This window comes from Gopherus flavomarginatus, chromosome 12 (genome assembly GCF_025201925.1).
Source record: "Gopherus flavomarginatus isolate rGopFla2 chromosome 12, rGopFla2.mat.asm, whole genome shotgun sequence".
NCBI classification, from domain to species: Eukaryota; Metazoa; Chordata; order Testudines; family Testudinidae; genus Gopherus; species Gopherus flavomarginatus.
The window spans coordinates 45,794,308-45,814,591 of NC_066628.1; the positions used below are offsets into that span (position 1 = coordinate 45,794,308).

Sequence of the window (20,284 nt, forward strand, 5' to 3'; positions counted from 1 at the left end):
ATGACCCTAACAGACCAGTAGACATGCTAACAATACTCTAAGGAAGCAACCTTGGAACACTGAACCTAACTCATAAAACAGTTATATCTTTGATACATAAAAAAATACATACAGTGTGGAGCTGAAGTGTTTTTTTTTCCCTGTATTTGAATAATTTCCATCTTGAGCTTTTTGTTGACTGCGTTCCTGGAGTCTAATAGACATTTTGGTTCCTTTTATCAAGTGTTTGTTCAGATTTAAGGACTGTCTGTCTATTCTTTCTCACTGCTACTTTCATTCCAGAGAGGAAGTATGTTTCTCTATGTACACACCTGTTTAACACATATGATAGTTAAAATTATAAGATGAAGTTAGGGCCACAAAGAAAAAGAATAGTCCAGTAGTTCAGGTGCTAGCCTGGGACTCTGAAGAAAGTGAAAATCAATGCAATTTAGGCACCTAAGAGCCTAATTCACTTTTGAAAATGGAGGATAGGTGTCTAAGTCACTTAGACCTGGCAATGCTGAGCAGAGCAATGCCTAAATACCTTTTAAAATGTGGGCTTCTGTGTCTCAGTTCTTCATCTGTAAAAGGGGATAAGAGCACATCCCTACCTTGGAGGGTAAATAAATTAAAGATAGTGAGGCATTCAGATACTACACTGCTGGGGGCAATTGTGAGTACTTAAGTAAATAGAGTTCACTGGTGACAGATGGTTTGTTATATGTATCTTGAGGATCTGATGAAATATGTATCCTTTTTTCACAGTTATTTTTGTTTACTTGATGGATATCATGACATTTAGTCTGGAACATGTATCTTCATTAAAATCAGACATAAATTATCACTTTTCCCTCATGGATGCTTGTTTTACAGTAGTCTTTTAGAAAAGCACAGGAAAACGGAGACACGTTTTGCTTGGTTCTCACACATAAGCTATAATTTCAATACAATTATGAAACAGTTCCGTTTGTGGAGCTGGGCATGTGAGCTGGCAGGTAACTCAGCCAAAGCTGCACAATTCAGTTTTATTGATTTAAATGATGTAACAGTTGCTTGGAATTTTTTTTTCTTTTTTATGCTTATAAAGCCCTGTATTTTATAGTTATTACAATCATGAAATATACCTCCAACAGGATTCACTCTATAAACTGTGTTAAGATCAGGATGCAGGCACATAGTGTTCTGAGTTCATATTGTCTTTCAAGAATGGTAGCATTTAAATAAGAGATAGGTACCCAGGAAATTCAGAGGTAAGGTTAAGCTTACGAGAAACACAAACATTTGAACATATGTAAATTCATCTAAGATGCCAAACTTACTTAACTCTGTCCCTAGAGATGGTCATTTCCTGACTTCTCTTTTTGTGTTTCTATAATTATTTTGTAACATGCTGTTTTTGTAAAAAGGACTTTTTCTAAGAACTTTGAGGTGTACAGTGTGCTGCTTACATTTTGAACAACTTCTGTTCCTGTGCAGTTTAATTTGCAGGTGGAGTTTTAGAAATGTGCACCACAGATAAATGGCTTCATCTCTCTATTTGTTAATTTGTTAGCTTTGTATTTAATGACACTTGGATCATTGGGTTCGCAGGTTCAGTTGTAAAGACCAATCCAGTGGGGTACTGAATACTTTCATCATCTTACACGATTGTCCCCTTTGTATGGAAAGAGAAATCCTTGCCATGGAGTATGATTTATCTAATAAGGAATTTGTACATCAGTGTTTTCCTGTGGAGCGTATCTGACCATAAAAAAGGCCATAGTTGGTATAAACATTGTGATTAAAGTATGCCTTTGTAGTCAATGATAAAATGAAACTGTATACAGTGGATAGTGTACACTGCCTTTCTGATTTCTTCAGGGTATTGCTAATGGGATGGATTTAAGATAGTTTTGGAAATTGAATTGAATTTCCATACTTTCAAATGTTTTGGTTTTATGTACATTTAAACTTAGATACTCAGGAAATTTAGAATATTTTTAAACACTAATCTTTTACTGTAATATGCATTCAAAACAGATATATAATTTCAACTCTGACAAAGTCCCTCCTCTACCTTGGTGGATCCTGCTCTTATTGGCAGATTTGCTCACCTCAGTGATCTTCCCCACAGTCTGGGTCAACTTCTCCTGTATCTGATCAGGAGTTGGGAGGTTTGGGGAGAACCCGGGTCCGCCTTCTACTCCAGGTTCCAGCCCAGGGCCCTGAGGATTGCTGCTATCTATAGTGCCTCCTGTAACAGCTGCATGACAGCTACACCTCTCTAGGCTACTTCCCCATGGCCTCCTCCAAACACCTTCTTTATCCTCACCACAGGACCTTCTTCCTGGTGTCTGATAATGCTTGTACTCCTTAGTCCTCCAGCAGCACACCCTCTCACTCTCAGCTCCTTGTGCCTCTTGCTCCCAGCTCCTCACACGCACTTCCTCTCCTCTGGCTTTCCCCTGCCTGACTGGAGTGAGCTCCTTTTTAAACTCAGATGCCCTGATTAGCCTGCCTTGATTGGCTGCAGGTGTTCTAATCAGCCTGTCTGCCTTAATTTGTTCTAGCGGGTTCCTGATTACTCTAGTGCAGCCCCTGCTCTGGTCACTCAGGGAACAGAAAACTACTTATCCAGTGACCAGTATATTTGCCCTCTACCAGACTCCTGTACCCCACTGGTCTGGGTCTGTCACACAACCTTAACAAAAGTTTTTGCATTGGAATTTTCTTAGTTGCCTTAAGATCTAATGGAGACAAATTCTGCTCTTGCAGACCCTAGGAGTTCCACAAGAGGGAACCCTGGTCCAGCAGACTACTTCAATGGTTCACTGAAGAGGGAATGCCACCTTGGTTTGCTGGCCATGAAATCTTCTAATGGCCACTGGACTGGTCTCTCCTAAAATCTGCAGGATGGTGAAAAAAATGTATCAGCACAGTAGTTTGGGGTCAGCAGAACCAGATGGAAAAACTCTCCTTCCTCCTGCTGCTAACCCCTAACCCCAATTAAGCAAGTCCTGGGCAGTGAAAACCCCCAACCCTGCCTCTTCTACTGCATCCTGCTTCCTCCTCTGCTTCTCAGTTGACCTCCCACTGCTCCTGCAAGATATCACAAGAAATGAACGATCCGCTGCCCTACTCCTGCTGCCCTCCTGCTACTGCTCCCTAACTTGGGGGTGAGAAGTTCCTCTATATGCTCCTCCCATACAGTGCTCAACATCTCAGCACCAACCCTTTCTCCAGACTCCAGTCCTGAGACTCAGGCTTCTGGATATCACAGCTTTCCAGCTCCATCCAAGTTGCTTTCCCCAGAGGACCTTTTCATCCCAGAGGAACTGACATTTCCCCTGTGACAGACCTCTGTGAAAGCCTCTTCCCTGGTACAGCTCAGACACCTTGAAACCAGCGTCCTCCAGGACTGAACCCCGACAGGACCTCTATCCTATAGCTGATGTTCCCCCTTTCAACCCAGGACTCTGAGATTTTGGGCAGGGCTCGCTCTTGGCACCATAGTGTCATACCCCACTGAGCCAATATTTTGAAGAGGCTCTTCCAGACCCTACCAGATTCCCTATATCCAGGAGTTATGCGTATCCATGGGGACCCCTCTCCATCTGCTTACTGTGGGCTTACTGGCATCCCTGGGGTCACCTTGGTGAACAATTTTGTAGTGTACCAGCCAGAAAGAGACCACAATACCCACCAGTACTGCATCTCTCATAGACATTTCCTGGCCAGCCTGATGATGGCCCTCCAGTACCTTATGCCCCTTCAGCATTGGGAGGCACTGGAGAACAGCAGTATAAGCATTTGCTGTCATCGGTTGCTTTAGCATTAACTTCTTGACTTTCTGCTATAGATTTTTTTCTCTTTGGTGTTTACTCCTCCCTGTCAAATATTCATGTCATTGGCATCTCTTCCGTAACTTCTTAATGAATCACAATACCTCTCTGTTTTGGTGTGATTCATAATTATTAGGCAAAAATAAAGATGAGATTTTACTCTGGGCAAACTTCCAAGGATCCATAAGCCACCAAAAAAATTCCCTAACTTCCTCTCTGAGCCATATTATTATCTGGACACCTCTAAAATCTGCAGTGACTGTGTAAGTCCCACCATGGGCGTTTCCTTTTTAGCATAGTGAGACTATGGTCCTGCAGCCATTAACTTCTGCCAGGCTTGTCTTTGGTTGGCTCTTTCATCTCCTTTGGTAGCCATTGTCTGATATTTTCCAGCAGTCCCTCATCTAGGAATGAGCAATCTAACATGGATTTTTCATCTTCTCCAGCACGCTAGCACAACTTTGAGTCTTCTGAGGAGGAATGCTTGGAGCTGCCTAAGAGCCAGTTCATTGCCACAATTATGTATGAGTTAGAGAATGAACAGGTACATCTCCAGATAATCCCTACATGTCCAGCCTTCCTTCTCCATAGATAAATTTAGCGTCCAAGAATAAGGATACTTAGATGCAATTTCTTGGAGGAGAAAAATAGGTGTGCTTTCTAATGAGTGGAGCTCCCCAAATATTTTGCCTGAACACCACTACCCTACCAGTCCCTGTTCTTCAGAAACTGCATGCTGGACAGGAACTGATTGAGGATGGGGCACTGTACCTCCACTAGGTGGTGCTAGTATTGGTGCATATGCTGATTTATCTTGGGGTAACTGCTTTTAACAGCTCTTATTTAGCATAGATCTGCATCGGCAATATAGTCATAGACTGCGACTGTTAAGTAACCTAGGTATTTTTCTGCTGCAGTTTATCTATCATTGGCATAATTTATGTTTACATAGTTCCTTTAAAACCTTTTAGCAAAAAGATTGTTAGAAATGGATATACATTGTTTGATATTATGTGATAGAATGTGTTAGAGTATTAGTGAAAATAGGGTTTATACCCCTCCTACCTTCCCATTTCTTTTACCATTTGCTCTCAGGGAGGGGCATCTCCAAGCAACCAAATCAGAGCAGTGTGGCTTCGGCAGGGACTAGAGATGGCATTGTCTACAGTGAGTGTAAGATCAGTAGACTTATATAAGGAATTTTATAAATGAAACACTGGTGACCATAATGAGGATGTAGTGTGAATCTCTTTTGATATGAGTAACCAAATTAACCACTCATTGCACTGACATCCTGATTTTCCTCTTGGGCTGCAATGACATCAGTCGTATAACATGAAGATATATATTCCCTCTCTATACAGTGAAGCATGGAAATGGTTCTGCATTGTATAGATGCTGTTGCCTGCGTCTGCTCATATGGAATTTAAAGATTCTAGAACTCTTACCAAAAGAATAAATCTATTGTTTTGTTGTTCTGTACCATGTAATATCTCTTGAATACATCACTTCTTTTTGTCTGCCTTACTGTTCCTGAGAAATAACTTCCTTGTTTTAGTTGTGTTGCCCAATCCATGTATGTTTACTTATATATGGCCTTGGAGCGATTCCAACATACTAGTGTAGTGATTCATGAATTAACACATTTATACTACCAAAAGTGAGCATGAAGCTTTGGCTTTGATGGGAAAGTGTCTTTCCAAAGTTTAAAAGACCTAGGGAAAAAAAGTTTAATTTAAAAATGAAATTACATCATCCCATAGGGAAGCTATTTGGAAAAGTCTTCAATCTGCACCAAACTTCAAAAATAATATTAGAGAATAATCTCTCCATAGTACTTTACTCAAGTGAGACTAAACAACATTTATGGCGCTATCCCAAGGACTTACTGGAGATTTTTCAGAGCAGTAGTCTCATTTGTTCATACATAGTGGGATTGTGCTTTCAATACCGTCTCTTTTTTAAAAAAAAATCCTTTTTTGCCCGTACTTCATGCTACCACATGGATTTAAAACTGGCTGGAGAGCTACTAACAAAGAGTAATGATATAAATGTCATTGTAATAATGTATATGGAGTTGTCTGCTAGGGTACTGTGCTGATCAGTGTTAGGGCTAGTTTTATTTAACATTGTCATTACTGATCTAGGTAGGGGACAAACATCACTTTAATTAAATTCACAAATAATACCATAGCACTGAAAATTACATTGACTGATGTTCTGGGACTTTGTTATATCTGTCTGGACAATTGTCAAAAAAGTGCTACTAGATGGAGGAACCATTGACAGTTATAAAGTTTTATTTCCATCGATGTAAAGCATTCACTTGTTTAGGGTAATACAAGGAGATGTAATTAACAATAAGGGGAATAAACAAATAATATTCTAATTAATTTCAGTGGCTGTTTCCTGTGTGTGGCGCGTACAAGGAGAGGCTCTCTTTACTTATTTTTAAAATGCACACACAAGAATTTGTTCAAGAAGTTGACCCCTTAAACCACCCCACAGTTATGATATCCATGTGAGAAGAGTTGTGCGAAAAGCTAGCATTATGGTGCTAAATTTTCAGAAGGATGATTTAAAAAAATTAAAAGAAAACCAAATAGTACCTAAAAGAAATGAAATAATTAGAACAAGAATGGAACTACTTAAGCTACCATACCGGCATCTCAAGAAACATATCTACCCCTATGGAAAAAAGGAAGAAGCAAGAAGAAGAACAGTAAGACTAAATGACGAAGTATGAGAGAATATTTGAGCCAAAAAGATACACTTCAAGAAGTCCTGTGCCGGTATGTCTACATTATGGACCTTACGGTGGCACAGCTGTGCCACTACAACTGCGCTCCTGTAAGGTCTCCTGTGTAGCTGCTCTTTGCTGGCAGGAGAGGCTCTCCTGCTGATACAGCGCTGTCTGCACCAGCAATGTGCCAGTGAAACTAATGTCAATCAGAGACATGTTTTTTCACACCCCTGACCAACAAAATTGCACTGACGAAAGTGGTAGTGTAGACAAAACCTAAAACTCACTTGCAGAGCAACAGACTATATTTAAGTCTAAGCAAGTGTTAGGGGAATTTAACTTGCACTACCTTATGCTTCGTTTCCAAACATAGCCGTATGACTTTATCATAGGACCTTTCTCTCAACATGCTTAAATATACTCCATCTCATATTACTCAACTTTTTTGGTTTGCGGGGAGAGGGGGTTGTTAACAGGTAGCAACCTGATCTAAAGTTGTTGGTTTGTTAATATTAAGATAATGAAACACATTCTTCCCAGTTCTTTGCATTATCGTTACACACTTCCTGTGGTGCCCTTTCTGGAAATCTAGTCTGAAATTTCAAAACTTCATCCTTTACATATATCGATAAGCACTTCAGTTCAGAAAATGTTAGGGCTGATATCTGAATCTTGACCTTCCTAATCACAAACTATACTGCTGATTTTCAATTAATAATTTCATATTGCAGAATTACTATTTATTCCTACTTTTTCCAGTGTCTTTTTCCTTTCCTACTTAACCAGTATCTCTAATACACTAATTTTACCTGGCATTCCATGACTACTTGGCTTCCTTTAGATTCTTTTATCAAGGACTTTATCAAAGTCTTTTAAAAGGTCCAAATAAATTATTTCTGTAACTTCTCCTTTATTCACCATTTTGTTATCTCCTTCAAAGAAGTCTGAGAGTTTGGAGAGGTGCAGTTTTCATCTACAGAAGCTGTGGTGATTTGACCCTGTCTTACCATTCTTCTCTATTTATAACTTATAATTTCAGGTAATTTGCCTGGTTTACTGGTTTGTAATTCCCAGGATCACTCTAGTTCTTTTTATAAAGATAAGGACAACATTGGCTACTCTCCAGTGTAGTAGCTGATTGAGATGCAAGATTACTTTTTTTTTTTAGCAGCTCAACCAGTTCATTCTTAAATTCCTTCAAAATTGTTGAATGACTACCAACTGGTGGTAGTGTAATTTAGAGGACCCCATGCTTGTATGGAGCCACATAGATTTCAGTGTGTTCATTTGCATGATCTGATCTGATGATAAATTATCATTTAGCTTAAACATCTTTTCTTTTGACATCTCACCATCTGACAATCCCTCGTCTTTATTATATGGAATAAATAAGTATGGGTAGATATCTCCCCAACATCCTGTACGATAAACACACAGGGTAGATGACATAATGTTGTTTATTGGACCAATGTCTGTTTGTGAAAGAGAGACGCTTTCAAACTTCTTCAGGTCCTTTCAGCAGCAGACATTGGTCCAATGAAAGGTATTACTTAACCCACCTTGTCTCTCTGTTATCCTGGGATCAACATGTCTGCAACAAAACTGCAATGAACACATAAGTCATTTAGCTTCTCTGCAATCTCTCTGTTCTCCTTGAGTGCTGCCTTTACTCCATAGAGTAATGCAGCAGGCACACTACTCTTTTAGGCTTTCTGCTTTTGATATTTAACAAATGATTCTGCATTTTATTATATGGAATTTGTACAATATGTTCTTGCTTTGTAAATATTCATTTGGATATCTATATTATTCACTGTGGTTTTCTTTTTAATATAGTTTTCTGTTTAATAGTGCACACTAATGCAAAGCATCTGTTTGCCCCATACATTTATACTTGTGTAGCATTTGTATGCATGTCTCCACTGTCATTGATATCCTTCATTTCTTCAGAATTAACTTGAGAAATTTTGCAGTTTTTTGTTTTTCGAAGTGGGAGGATGGGAAGTGGATGATTGGGAAGTAGGGAGTGGGTAAAATGATGTTATTAGCCCTACATAGTCTTTAATGTGAAAAAACAAAAGTGTTCCAAAATAACTTGCTTGCAGCTGCAGAACATGTCATGGAATAAAAACCACAGTTATTAAATGGGTGAGAAAGAATTATAATTGTTTTGAAGTTCTTATGATCAGCCTGCATGTGCTTCATTGTAATATGATACTAAAGTGCCTCAATTATGATTTGTATATTTTGGTGCCAGAAGGTTTTTTTTTTCTTATGCTAAATTATTAAGTTCTCTCAGCTGCTGGGCTGTCATATAGAGATACAGTAAATCACATTATATTTTGTCATGGATTACACAGAGCAATAAATTTGGGAATAGAGATCAAAGTAGTTTCACAATCACATCTGAGTGTAGGAGGGGTGTTTAACTTGTAGAAAATCTGATTTAGGTGAAACTGTTGCAGTTCTTGTGTGAATTTGAAATGAATTTGGGTGTTTGATTGAAAATGAATGAGGTACAAATCCCAAAAAGAGTTTTCTTTTTAGTATTTAGTTCAGAGGAGTTAATTCTGACCTACAGCTGCAGAACTGAACACAGATAAATAATTCAACATTGAGAATGTTAGTCTCCAAAAGTCTTGGTTTGTGTTTTTTAATTGCTTTCATGATTGAGCAATGTATTCCATTCTACTTTTAATTAGGATTTTGCTGGACTTACAGCACCAATGACTAACCATGTGCAATACTTTCTGGCTCATGAAGTTGTACTATTCTTTTTTGGAAGCTTTTGTTTTATCTGGAACTATTAAAAGTAATCCAAGGTAATCTCACTAAGGAACACTGGTTACTTCAAATCATGGGCTTGGGGAGTTTTTTGGCTCTACTTTCCAACCGTAGGGTTTTTCTATTTATTACGCTGTTACATCAACCCCCCCTTTATAATACTTAAATTTCATGGAATAAAAACCCCTCTCAGAATGATGCACACTTATGATTTTTTATTTTAATCATTATCTTCTAGTTAAAAGTTGCTTTTATTGCCTCAAAATATAACTGAAAATGAGAGTCTGTCATACTCATCTAGCACATACATTCTAATCTTTCTGTACTCTCTCCAATAGCCTTTCGCTCGTGTACCATATATTGATAAAGACCAACAGTCAGATCCTTAGCTGATGTAAATTGTTATAGCTTCATTGACGTCATTGTGGCTATGGCAGCTTATCTCAGCTGAGTATGTGTCCCCAAATTCTGACAGATTCTGCCTACTGTAGAACTCATACCAGGTAAGCCCTTAGATGAGCCAATGATCATAGCATATATTTGAATGACATTACTACCTAGTGTTAACGTGTAGTATTTAAGAAAATGACTTGAGCTAGTGACTTTATTCACTCTATAAATGTGTCTGTGATATAAGTGGAGCTGGCAGTGACCCTTATGTTTAGGGTTTCTCATACTTTGCATTAATAAAGATACTTAGAATCTTTTTGGGAAGCTCTAAGAGTATGCACAGATAGCATGTGTTTATAAAGTCATGAAGATTAACATAAGAACAAAAGAACGGCCGTACTGGGTCAGACCAGTGGTCCATCCAGCCCAGTATCCTGTCTTTTGACAGTGGCCAGTACCATATGCTTCAAAGGGAATGTGCAGAACAGGGCAACTATTAAATGATCCATCCTCTGTCATCCAGTTACATCTTCTCCCATACTGAAGATTTAGGAGACACCCAGAACATGCAGTTGCATCCCTAACCATTTTGGCCAATAGCCATTGATGGACCTGTCCTCCGAGAACTTATCTAATTTGTTTTTGAACCCAGTTGTACTTTTGGCCTTCACAACATCATCTGAACATAAGAATGGCCATACTGCATCAGACTAAAGGTCCATCCAGCCCAGTATCCTCTCTGCCGACAGTGGCCAATGCCAGGTGCCCCAGAGGGAGTGAAGCTAACAGGTAATGATCAAGTGATCTCTCTCCTGCCATCCAACTCCACCCTCTGACAAACAGAGGCTAGGGACACCATTCCTTACCCATCCTGGCTAATAATATGCCAACAAGTTCACAGGTTGTGACTGTGCTTTGTGTGAAGAAGTACTTACTTATGTTTGGTTTAAACCTGCTGCCTATTAATTTTGTTAGGTGACCCCTGGTTATCGTGCCATTGAAAGGAGAAAATAATACTTCCCTATCCACTTTCTTCACACATTCATGATTTTATAGGCCTTTATCAAATCCCCCCTTATTGTCTCTTTTCTGAGCTGAACAATCCCAATTTTTTTTTTATTGTCTCCTCATATGGAAGCTGTCCCTAATCATTCTTGTTGCCGTTCTCTGTTCCTTTTCAAGTTCTAATATATCTTTTTTGAGATGGTGCAGCAGAACTGCATGCATTATTCAAGGAATGGGCATACTGTGGATTTATATAGTGTCATGATTATATTTTCTGTTGTATTATCTATCCCGTTCTTACTGGTTCCTAACATTGTCAGCTTTTTTGACTGTTGCTGTGCATTGAGCAGATGTTTTCAGAGAACTGTCCACAGTGACTCCAAGATCTCTTTCCTGAGAGGTAACGGCTAATTTAGACCCTTTCATTTTGTATGTGTAGTTGGGATTATGTTTTTCCAGTGTTTATTGCTTTTTACTTATCAGCACTGAATTTCATCTGCCATTTTGTTGTCCAGTCACCCAGTTTTGTGAGATCCCTTTGTAACGCTTCACAGTCAGCTTTGGACTTAACTATCTTGAGTAATTTTATATCATCTGAAGATTTTGCCACTTCCTTGTTCACCCCCTTTTCCAGATCATTTATGAATATGTTGAACAGCACATGTTCCAGTACAGATCCTTGAGGTACTCGACTATTTAGCTCTCTCCATTGTAAAATCTGATTAGTTATTCCTGGCCTTTGCTTCCTTAATCTTTTAACCAGTTACTGATCCATGAGAAGACCTTCCCTCTTAGCCATGATTGTTTACTTTGCTTAAGAGCCTTTCGTGTGGGACCTTATGAAAGGCTTTCTGAAAATCCAGGTACATCATATCAACTGGATCATGTCTGTCCACATGCTTTTTTGACTCCCTCAGAGAATTCTAATAGATCGGTGAGGCATGATTTCCCTTTACAAAAGCCATGTTGACTCTTCCCCCAACGTATCATATTCATTTAAAAACGAAAAGCGTATTGATGTAGAAAATAATCTACTGTAATAATTAAAACACTTGAGAGAATATATTTTCCAAGGTTTGGAACTGAAGTAAAGTTTTACATACAAGTGAGATGAATTTGAGAGCTGATCCGCTAATCTCTAAAATTTAAATAGATGATGTACAAAGTGTTTTAATATACTGGATTGCAACCAAAATTGCTTGAGTTGACCAATCCTAGGATCATTTATGTCAAATTATGCAGTATTGAATTTTGGTATAATGCATAATGCTGTCAGACTCATAGAAATATTCCAGAAGGTGGAGTTTTTTTAAGTAAATGGGCCCCATTTACATTCGCTCTTTGATGTTAAATTCTTTGTTGCACATCAGAGAACAGTTGCTTCTTCCCTGAAGCAAGTTTTCATTTTCTCTCTTCCCTTCCTTCCTTCCCCCACCTCTTTTTTTTCTTGTTTTAAGTTTGCTTACACTTCTATCAAGATAATTAGTGAGCATCAACTTGCATGTGACCATTATTTGACTACTTTTTAAAAAGTGACTAGTTCTTAGCTAGTTTCTTAAACTAGTTTCTTAAACCTGCTTCTCTGTCAGTGCATTGATATATATACACACAGAAAACACCCTCTGGAGTTCAGGGGAGCTGTCCTTTTAAATCATCTGTATTTTAAAGAGAGACTAAGGATGAAATCTTTGCCCAGATCAATGGCAAAACTCCCATGTACTTCAAGAGGGGCAAAATTTCACGCTAAATCTTTAAATAATTTGTTTCCCATTAAATTTACTTATAGTAATTAAAACTTCAGTTGTATACCACTATTCTTTTATCTGGAAGTCACTAGTTGAAGGCTGAAAGATTTGCATTGACATTGTTTACACCTGTCTGACCTTCTCTTTTTTATTACTTAAAAAAAAAAATCACTGCTCTAACATACATTGATTCTGCAAGGCGTTCCACCAACTCATGGAGGTGCTGTATGCTCTCAGCTCCTATAGCCTTCAGTGGAAGTTGAAGGTGCTCTGCCACTCCACAATTCATTGAGTTCCTTGCAGGACTGAGCCCATAACCACTGGAAAGTTGTGGTTTATCATACTTTTCATAAAAATAAAAAAGAAATACTAGCATAAAGCAAATTATTATTTTAGCAGCAGTTCATTATTTCTTCTTCATTGTAGGTGTTGGCAAAAATTGCTTGTACGGTTGAATGCCATATCCTTATACCTTGGAAAAGACCAGTTTCTGACAGATTCTGTACTCTGTCTACGGTGCATTCATTAATGACAGACCACTTTGCAGAATGCTAGAAAATCAGATCTCAGGAAACTGACACCTCTTGGCATGGATGTCCACAAGAAAACTTATGGGGTGGGAAGAATTAAAGAAAATGGGCTGTTCTTATGTCTGACTTGGTGTAATAGTGACTTGTAATAATTTGATGGTATATCAACCAATCAATTAATTGACATCTGGCAGTGACTAAAAAAGTAAAAGTTAGGCAGTGAAAATTATGAAATGAAATATGGTTCATAAAAACAATAACATGGATTTTGAGTCATTAATAGTTAAAAATCAAAAAGTGACTTAACTAAATACAGTTTTGAGGTCAGATTGTTCTCTCATGTGAGATTCATGTCTGTGTAACTCTGTTGATATTGGTGGAGTTACTCTTTACACTCAAGTAAGAGGAGAAGTGGGCCCATTATTTGAGATTTTCTTTGTGTAGAGACCATTTAAAATAATACTTTTGTCTTCATGTACAAATTAGACTATATTTACAAGTGACCAGATTTACAAGCTACAAAGAACAACAAATGAATGTCAGATTTCTGTCATGTCATTCCAGTAAACAATATTTGGCGGGCTGAAGTAGTTAGTAGGTGACCATGATGATAGGTGAAATTTAATAGGATGAAAGTCTGTTTGGTTATATCCATACTATTTGTATTTCTAATACTATGAAACTACAGACAACTTTACAAGGGAATTTTCCTTTAGTTCTACTCTTAAGACGATAATATTTAAGGCTGTAGTCCCTGTTATCTGAAGTAATGACTCTATTTACCTTAGGATATTCCACACTGTAACTTCCTCAAGACCATCTAAACCAAGGGGTATCACGAGAATTTTTTTTTGTGTCCTCAGAGTGTGGACACCAATTCTTGCTGGTGTCCGCTCTGACAATTTTTCCTAAAATACCTCATTAACTTTAGGAAAAACAAAAACCATGAAATTTACATGTCCAAATCATTGTAATTTTCTTATATAGGTTTTTATTGCAGACTCAATAATAAAAATAATGTACAGTTGTCTCTATTCTTTACTGAACCTAAACAGAATAGAAACAAATAATGTGTTTTGCACGTTCTTGTCTCTTTCGTTGTTGTTTCTTGTGCTTTTTTGGTGGCTTTTTTTTTAAAGACTTGCTAGCTAGTAAGCCTGTTTCTGTGAAAAGTGATATTTTATGTATGTTAACACTACTTCCCCCCAAGAGGCTGTGGCCCCACAAAAAGCCCCTTGTGGCCGCATATGAGAAACACTGATCTAAACCAGGGGTCTCAAACACGTGCAGCCTGCGGAGTTATTTCCTGTGGCCCGTCATAGGCACCGACCCCACCGGCAGCCAGGCTCCCCTCACCACCCGCCCCACCCCCCCCAGCACACCGTATCCCCGTTCCTCCACCTACCTCCCAGTGCTTCCTGCTGCCAAACAGCTGTTTGGCAGTGCTTAGGACTTCCCAGGAGGAGGGGGGAAGAGCGGGGACGCGGTGCCCTCAGGGGAGGAGGCAGAGCTGGGGTGGGGTTTTGGGGAAGGGGTTGGAATAGGGGCAAGGAGGGGGTGGAGTTGGGGCAAGGACTTTGGAGAAGGGGTTAGAATGGGCGGGGAAGGAGTTGAAAGGTGGGGCTGGGGCAAGGCCTCATGGATTAGATGAGCAGTCTGAGGTATGAAGTTCAGCATGTATGATTCTTTGCTGTAAGTAGTTGGGAAGGATGTTTGTTAAAAGTGGCAATGTATTTTGTATGAATAGTTACTTTAAAAAGTTCTTTCCATTACAGCTATGTTGATAGACTGTTAGTGTAGATCATCATCAGTGTTACTGACCACATAAGGAGTAGTTACAGGTGTTTATATTTTATTAAAACCCCTTTTCACATTACAGTTTTTAAAAAGTTAATACACTGACTTTTAATAGCATACTATGTTACGCTTCGTTTTTTTCGTTTTTGACTCTACTTTTGTATCGTTGTATAAAAAGGTTTTAGTGATGCGACCCTTGGGCCAATGTACTAGTCCTCATGTAGCCCTTGTGGTGATTTGAGTTTGAGACAATTGATCTAAACAGATGACCACTTATTAATGTTTGGATAGGATTTTTTGCACAATTAGAAAAGTGTATTTCAAATAGAAATACCAAGGTCCCGCCAAATAGCCTTTTGCTGTCTCTGCCCCATCCTCCCCAATTATTTGTTATCTAATTGAATGTCATATTGCAGATTCTATGTTACATAGGGGCTGCTTTGCATGGTTGCACTGGTGCAAAGCAGCCCTAGAGAAGGTTTCTTACTGGATATGGGAAATCCGTGGCTGCTGGAATGGGTTCTTCTTCACCCTCCCAGCTGCTGACTTGGGGAATCTAGCTGAGGTTTCCTTATTCTCAGCAAGTCCTCAGGTTCTGAAATGACCCCTGGGGTTCATTGGCAGTCCACATAAATTAGAGTAGTCTTCAGCCCTAGGATACCTTTGCATCCCCCATGCCTTCTCCTTTGCCCCCACTAATCTTGCATCAAGAGCTCCTTAGCTACAATGGAGAATCAGGGCCCATAAACATACTTCACAGTGGAGTCTGTAACAGAGAAATGGGATAGCTCAATTCAGTGATAAATCCCTGTAATGTTCTATGTAATAAAGAATTGATTTCATAGTTTTGCAGTTTGCTCTTGCTAATGCTTATGTTGCCTCTTCTGATTGCTCTAAAAGCTGCTGCTGCTGCTTGTCTTCTGCTGGTGACAATATGAACATTCTGGCGTCAGGGTTGGGTGCTCACAGCCAGTCTTCACATGCCATCATGGGGGAGATCAATTTCAGAGTTAAAAAGCTAGAGCTGCTAGTGTAGACAATCCCAAAAACTATCACCTGCTGCATGGCACAGGAATCTTAAAGGAGGATGAAAATAGATTTTCAAAAGCAGACATAGATATACAGTGAGGTCCTGCGCTTTATTCCACCATTGAAAAGTTATCTGAATGGTGATTGAATCACTTAGCCATGCTAGCACTAAACAAAGCAGTGTTCGTCCCCCTCATTTTCTTTGCCTAGAAGTGGAATCATTAGGTCTGTGAGGATGAAGGAAAAAACTGTAGGCAATATATATCCCTTAATCTGCTTGCGCAACTCTCACTGGCATCAGTCTGACTTCAATGGATTGTAGGCAGTATATGACCCTAATTATGCACACTACACCTGTGTACCTTATCTTTTGATCATTAACTGACCTTGTTTTGCATATGTTTTGTAGATATCTCCAAAGAATGGGAGATTTTGAATGCCATATGTTCTTCAGTAACCAGGCAAAACCAGGATGAGTTAAGGACAAAATCATAAACTTGGAATTTCTTGCTATTATGGGCAGAAGTAAGAGCCTTAACATTTCATAGAAACCCTGCCACATTTGGAAACTGAAAGACATATTTTGCCAGAACCAACTCTACTTGTCATTATCTTTTTTCTCCGCTTTTACTCATCAAGATATTTGTTTATAAATAGAAACTTTGACTTACATAAGTAACCTTCTGTTGCTGACTCATTCAGGAGAGTGATAATCTAGTGTTTATGATGTCAGAAGTAGAGCTGGGCAAATAATGGATTTTTCGGTTTGCTGACAATGCCAAAATATGGGCAAAAATCTTCATTTTGGATCAAACCAAATTCCATTTTTTCTAACTGTTTTGGTGAATTGAAAAACAATATCAAGTCAGGTCAAAATGTTTCTTTTTGAGCTGACATTTTTATGAAAGCAAAGGAGTAGATTCATAAAATTCCGGGAGGGGGACCTCCTTAATAACCTTTTGCCCAATGATTAGGGTTCTGTGTTGGAATGTGGTCAGCACAAGGTCAGTCCCCCCCCTTTGCCTAATATGGAGAAGAGATTTGAACTTGGATCTCCTACATTGCATAGGAGTGTCCTAGCCACCCAGGCTATGGGATATTTTGGTGTGAGTCTTTGTCAATCTCTCCTGTTGAAGCTGTGTCACATTTTATAAATATTCAGATCGTTATTGGAGCAGGGACTTGGGTCTCCTACATCTTAGGTGAGTACCATAATTGTCAGGCTATAGAGTTATTCTCACTCTTTTTATTCTCTCATTCTCACTCTCTCATTTATTTGCCAAAAAAAAAAAAAAGTTCACCTAGCTCTAATCAGAACTGATCACAAAGTAAATGGTTATAACGTCACTGAAACAGGACCATAGTTCCATTGAGTGGAAGAATGGAATGATTAAAAGTTGTTTTCGCTTTACACACAAATATCTTGCTAATCAGCAAAGATGTTACTGAAAAGTAGATTAAAGAGTTTGGTAACACACAGTATTTTTCAGACTTTTCTGGAGTGTGTTCCCATAATTGGTTGCTATGTTTAAGTTCCTTTATTTTTAATTGTACTATTGTATTTCATGAAAAGAAGAAAATAAAATTCAGTCTTCAGTAACATAGTATCCAATATTTCAAACATCATATACTGTAGGCTATGGGTCTGATACCATTAAGTTGTTTGTATTCAATGTTCCATTGAAGTCAGTACAGTTTTACGTAGCATCTATGGTTTGGATATAAACAGTATGGATTATAGATGTATGAAACTTGTTACAAAACTGTAGTTGCTTTTTACAGCTGAAAAATTGTAACAAGGCCATACAATATTTTGTTTTAATACAAAAGACTCTACTCTGTAACATAAGCTAAGTGCATATAACATTTTCACAATAAAGTCATTTTTAATTAAAGTTTGTCTTAAAACATGTGAAACTAAACAAAAACTACCATGGCTTATTGAATTTAAGCCCTTTTACTATGAAAATGCACATCCTAGCTGATGTTTCAGTCAGATGTGAATTACAGAAGTTACATAAAGCCCATGAAAAACTAGGTTTTAGGACCATTAACTGTATTGACCCTGCTGTCCATTGCTATGAAGTTAGACCTTAATGAATACTGCCTGACCTTCCACAGGATTGTTATCCAATTTGATTCCTCTTCATCATTGTTTCTGAAATACATGTCACCTGAAAGTGAGGATATATGCTAAAATTAATACAGAAGCAGCTTGTGTTTCATATAGTACATGATCATATTGGCCTATTATGACAGTTGGACCCAGTTTTGAAACAGTCCATGAAAACTGATGCTTTTTTTCACCATTCCATTTTTAGTCTCCTCATCTGTCAAGATAAATTTAATTTAAATCCTGAACTATATTCTCTAAATATAGTTATATGTAAGCACTACATAGAAAAATGCTAACCTAGCACAAAGCCTAAGTAAAAGCACTTTTGCATAGCCATGTTCCATGTGTTGACAAGGGGCAGATTTGCCTTCCCAGACTACAAAGCAGCAGCCCATAGTCAAAGATCTCAGATGAATATGGGTACAGGTTCTGTGCAAAATGGGGATGTCATATGTTCTGGAGTAACATAAGATAATTGAAGTGGATCCCCATTGTATCACCATAGGTTTTTTTAAAAAAAAATCAATTGGATTGACCTGTGTGATATAACTTGCAGAAATTTCGTACTATGTAGCACCAACTGCAGTGTCTGTGCTTTAAAGTCCTGTAAAATGGGACAGAACTACATATAAAAGTTGAAGCATTTACTTTCAAGTGTCCACGAGTTTTAGGTGCCTCAATTTTTAGGTGCCCAACTTGAGAAATGTAGAGCCTGATATTCAGGTGTACTGAGCACTCACTTTTCTATTGATTTCAGTGAGAGCTGTGAATGCTGAGCACCTCCGAAAGTTTAGGCTTGAACATGTATATAAAAATTTGGGTTTAACTGATGAATTCAAAGAAAAGCAGTAAATGAGCTAATAAGAGTTGGTTTGCACTTCTGATTCCATCTTATTAAAGCTGTTATGGTGTCTTTAGTTTTAAAAAATTAAACACAATAGTTAATTTTAAATCAGAAGTTAGTATTATAGAGGTTTGAGTTCTGCTAAGAGTAAAGCCTTGAAATTTAGCAAGTTTCTTTTTCAGATCTTTTTGGTCATTGTTTGTCAGACTGGCTTCCCCAGCTCAGTTCGGTATTGGCTAACTTCTGATATGTTTGTGAAAGTTATGGGTGTGTGCTTGTGTTATTTTTTAAGATTTCTTCTTTGGGTTCAAGAGGTTATAAAATTGACTATATGAGAGATGAAGTCCTTCAGTCTCAGGCAGATTAAGAGTGAACACAAGAGTAATGTGACACTCTTTGCACTGTCTTGCTAACCGCTCACTCGCTCTCCACACACACACTATCTATATATATACATATATGTGTGTGTATGAAAAATCTGAGAGTATAAAGTACCTTAATCTTTCTACTACAGTATTTTTAAAATTTGCCCTAAAGATAAACAGCCAGTTACAATAATTGTATGACCCACAGTGGTGGCAATAAGTGATCTGAAACCAGAAGACTATTAAAGAAAAAAGTGTTAAATGCAGAAAGAAGTGTAGATTGGAACAAACTGTGAGATGCTTCCACACAACAAATTCTTCTTCAATTAACCCATCACTATATCGTATATTGACTAGGACTGAGTGGACCCCATGTTCAGTAGATTATCTAAATTAGATAAACAGATTACTTTTAAATGTAATTCACCTGTTATTTCAGAATCTTTGTTTACTTCACTTCACTTAGAGAAATTAATAGAATCTTAGGCACGAATTTAAAGGTAGCACATCCACTCATGATACAGAACACTTGATTAGTCCTACAATTAAATGGTAACATTCTCATCTCCCTTGGACTTAAAACCAGGGGCGACTCCAGGCCCCAGCATGCCAAGTGCGTGTTTGGGGCGGCAAGCCGTGGGAGGCACTATGCCGGCGCTGCGAGGGCGGCAGGCAGGCTGCCTCCTGCGGAGGGTCCGCTGGTCCTGCGGCTGGTCCTGCGGTGGACCTCCCGCAGGCACAAAGCCGCGGGACCAGTGGACTGTCTGCAGGCAAACCGCCGGAGGCAGCCTGCCTGCCGTGTTTGGGGCGGCAAAATCCCTAGAGCCACCTCTGCTTAAAACTTATACTCATTCACTAGAAAAGTGTTTCTGATGGTGCTTTAGAAAAGTGGTATTTCATACCATACAATAGTTAAATATGGAAACAGCTGTGCATCTTACAGTTTTGTAATAGTTAAATCTGAAGAAATATGCGATTTAAAAATTAAATATTTTGGTGAAATATAAATTTTCTTAACTGACTAATATATTTTACATTAAAAATAGCATTTAAAAGAGCATTGATTGTAAAAGTTTTCATATTCTTCTAAATTAGCTGTTTCACATTTTCTGTACCATTTTAATGTATGTTCA

The 20,284-nt window shown here is 38.4% G+C and overlaps 1 protein-coding gene across 4 annotated transcripts in view; it reads left to right on the forward strand.

The window, feature by feature from the left end:
• The window catches only part of CEP112 (centrosomal protein 112), a 288,709-nt gene that overhangs the window by 203,992 nt on the left and 64,433 nt on the right, over positions 1 to 20,284 (forward strand). The window contains exon 23 of one of the 4 annotated variants that reach the window (XM_050920644.1): positions 16,236 to 16,317. The exons of the other annotated variants lie outside the window; for them this stretch is intronic. Within the exon in view, the coding sequence (XP_050776601.1) occupies positions 16,236 to 16,262 (27 nt within the window). The 3' untranslated portion in view covers positions 16,263 to 16,317. Of the gene's footprint in view, positions 1 to 16,235; positions 16,318 to 20,284 lie in introns of those variants that run through there. 4 annotated transcript variants of the gene reach the window in all.